Source organism: Chaetura pelagica, unplaced genomic scaffold (genome assembly GCF_000747805.2).
Source record: "Chaetura pelagica isolate M959 unplaced genomic scaffold, ChaPel_1.0 scaffold625, whole genome shotgun sequence".
Lineage (NCBI taxonomy): Eukaryota > Metazoa > Chordata > Aves > Apodiformes > Apodidae > Chaetura > Chaetura pelagica.
Window position 1 is genome coordinate 214,506 of NW_009953499.1, and position 1,547 is coordinate 216,052.

The following is a 1,547-nucleotide window of genomic DNA, read 5'->3' on the forward strand; positions in this document are numbered from 1 at the left end:
TTTCCTTCCCTTGCAGCTCCCACTGGAAACACCATCTCCCCACGGGGCCGTCCCAGTTCCCCAGCAGCCAGTGCTGATCCTCCAGCAGCTCCCTGGGGCTGCCCTGGCCCCCCAGCCCGGACCCCCAGACCCCCGGGGAGGTGGGTGATGGTCGAGCCTTCCAACCACCTGGACTTTCATCTTCTTGCTCTCCCAGCTGTGCTTGGGGTGGGGGGCAGGCAGGGGGGACGTGCTTTGTCCATCTCAGTGGAGATCCCACCTCCTCCTCCTCCTCCTCCTCCTCCTCCTCCTCCTCCTCCCAGCAGCTCCACCACAGCTTGGGCATCATCCTGGGGATCAGGGATGTTGATCCAGGGTCACTCTGGGGCCAGGTCCTCATGCCAAGCCCTGCAGGGGCTGGGGAGGCCCTGGGCATCTGGGATGCAGCTCCAGGGGGGCTGGTTCCTGGGGATGGAGGTGGGACCTGCCCCCATGGACCAGCTCCTGCCTCCTGGGGGGGTTGTCCTCCTGGGAATGGGGGTGGGATCAGCTCCTGTGGTCCAGCTCCAGCTCCTGCCTCCTTGTGGGATTTTTCCTCCTGGGGATGGAGGTGGGATCAGCCCCATGGACCAGCTCCTGCTTCCCTGGGGGGGTTTCTTCTCCTGGGAATGGAGGTTGGATCAACTATGGTCCAGTTCCTGCCTCCTCAGGAGGTTTCTGCTCCTGGGAATGGGGGTGGGATCAGCCCCCATGGTCCAGCCTCTGCTTCCTTGGGGGGGTTTCATCTCCTGGGAATGGGGGTGGGATCTGCCCCCCTGGTCCAGCCCCAGCTCCTGCCTCCCCAGGAGGTTTCTCAGCAGCTCCTGTGTGTGTGTTGGTGCCACCCCTGGTGTGTCCCCCGAGGACTCTCCCCCTGCCCCCCAAGGCCTGGAGCCCCCCCAGCACCAGGACAATCCTCCTGCAGGTGGGTGGGAGGTTTGGTGCCTCCAGCAGCACCAACCACCTGGGAGGAGCAGCCAGAGCAGCTGGTGCATCACATTTGCAAAGAAGAAGAAAAAAGGCTCTTGGAGGAGCTTCAGCCAAGCCAGAAGAGCTTGTAACTGCTCCTCCCAGCCTGGGGTGGGGAAGCCTGGCTGGGGTCCCACTGCCTGCACACATGGATGAGCCTCTTGCCACCCCATCCCAGGCACAGATCCCACCCTGGTGTTTCTCCTGGCCTTGCTCTGATCTCTGACTCAGAACCTCCTGCTCCACAGGTCTGATGGAGCTGATGATGATCCAGAACTCCCAGATGCACCAGGTGGTGATGAACAGCCTGGCTGTGGCAGCCCTGACCTCCTGTGGGTTGGGGGCATCACCAGCCCTTGCCCAGGTGAGGGGCAGGGTGGGCAGAGGGACCAAAGGACCAAAAGGACCTGGGCTGTGTCACCAGCAGGGCCAGGAAGGGGATTGTCCCCTCTGCTCTGCTCTGGTGAGACCCCCCCCCTGGAGAACTGGGGCCAGTTCTGGAGCCTCCAACATCAGAAGGACCTGGAGCTGTTGGAGAGAGGCCAGAGGAGCCACAGACA

At 63.2% G+C, this 1,547-nt stretch overlaps 2 protein-coding genes across 2 annotated transcripts in view; one reads left to right on the forward strand and one right to left on the reverse strand.

The window, feature by feature from the left end:
- The window catches only part of LOC104390228 (vasoactive intestinal polypeptide receptor 1-like), a 26,125-nt gene extending 26,090 nt beyond the window's left edge, over positions 1-35 (reverse strand). The window contains exon 1 of the mRNA XM_009999333.1: positions 24-35. Within this exon, the coding sequence (XP_009997635.1) occupies positions 24-35 (12 nt within the window). The remainder of the gene's footprint in view (positions 1-23) is intronic.
- A 630-nt stretch (positions 36-665) lies between these two features.
- Positions 666-1,547, forward strand: part of PRR29 (proline rich 29) — a 4,723-nt gene continuing 3,841 nt past the window's right edge. The window contains exons 1-2 of the mRNA XM_009999334.1: positions 666-714; positions 1,236-1,351. Of these exons, the coding sequence (XP_009997636.1) occupies positions 666-714; positions 1,236-1,351 (165 nt within the window). The remainder of the gene's footprint in view (positions 715-1,235; positions 1,352-1,547) is intronic.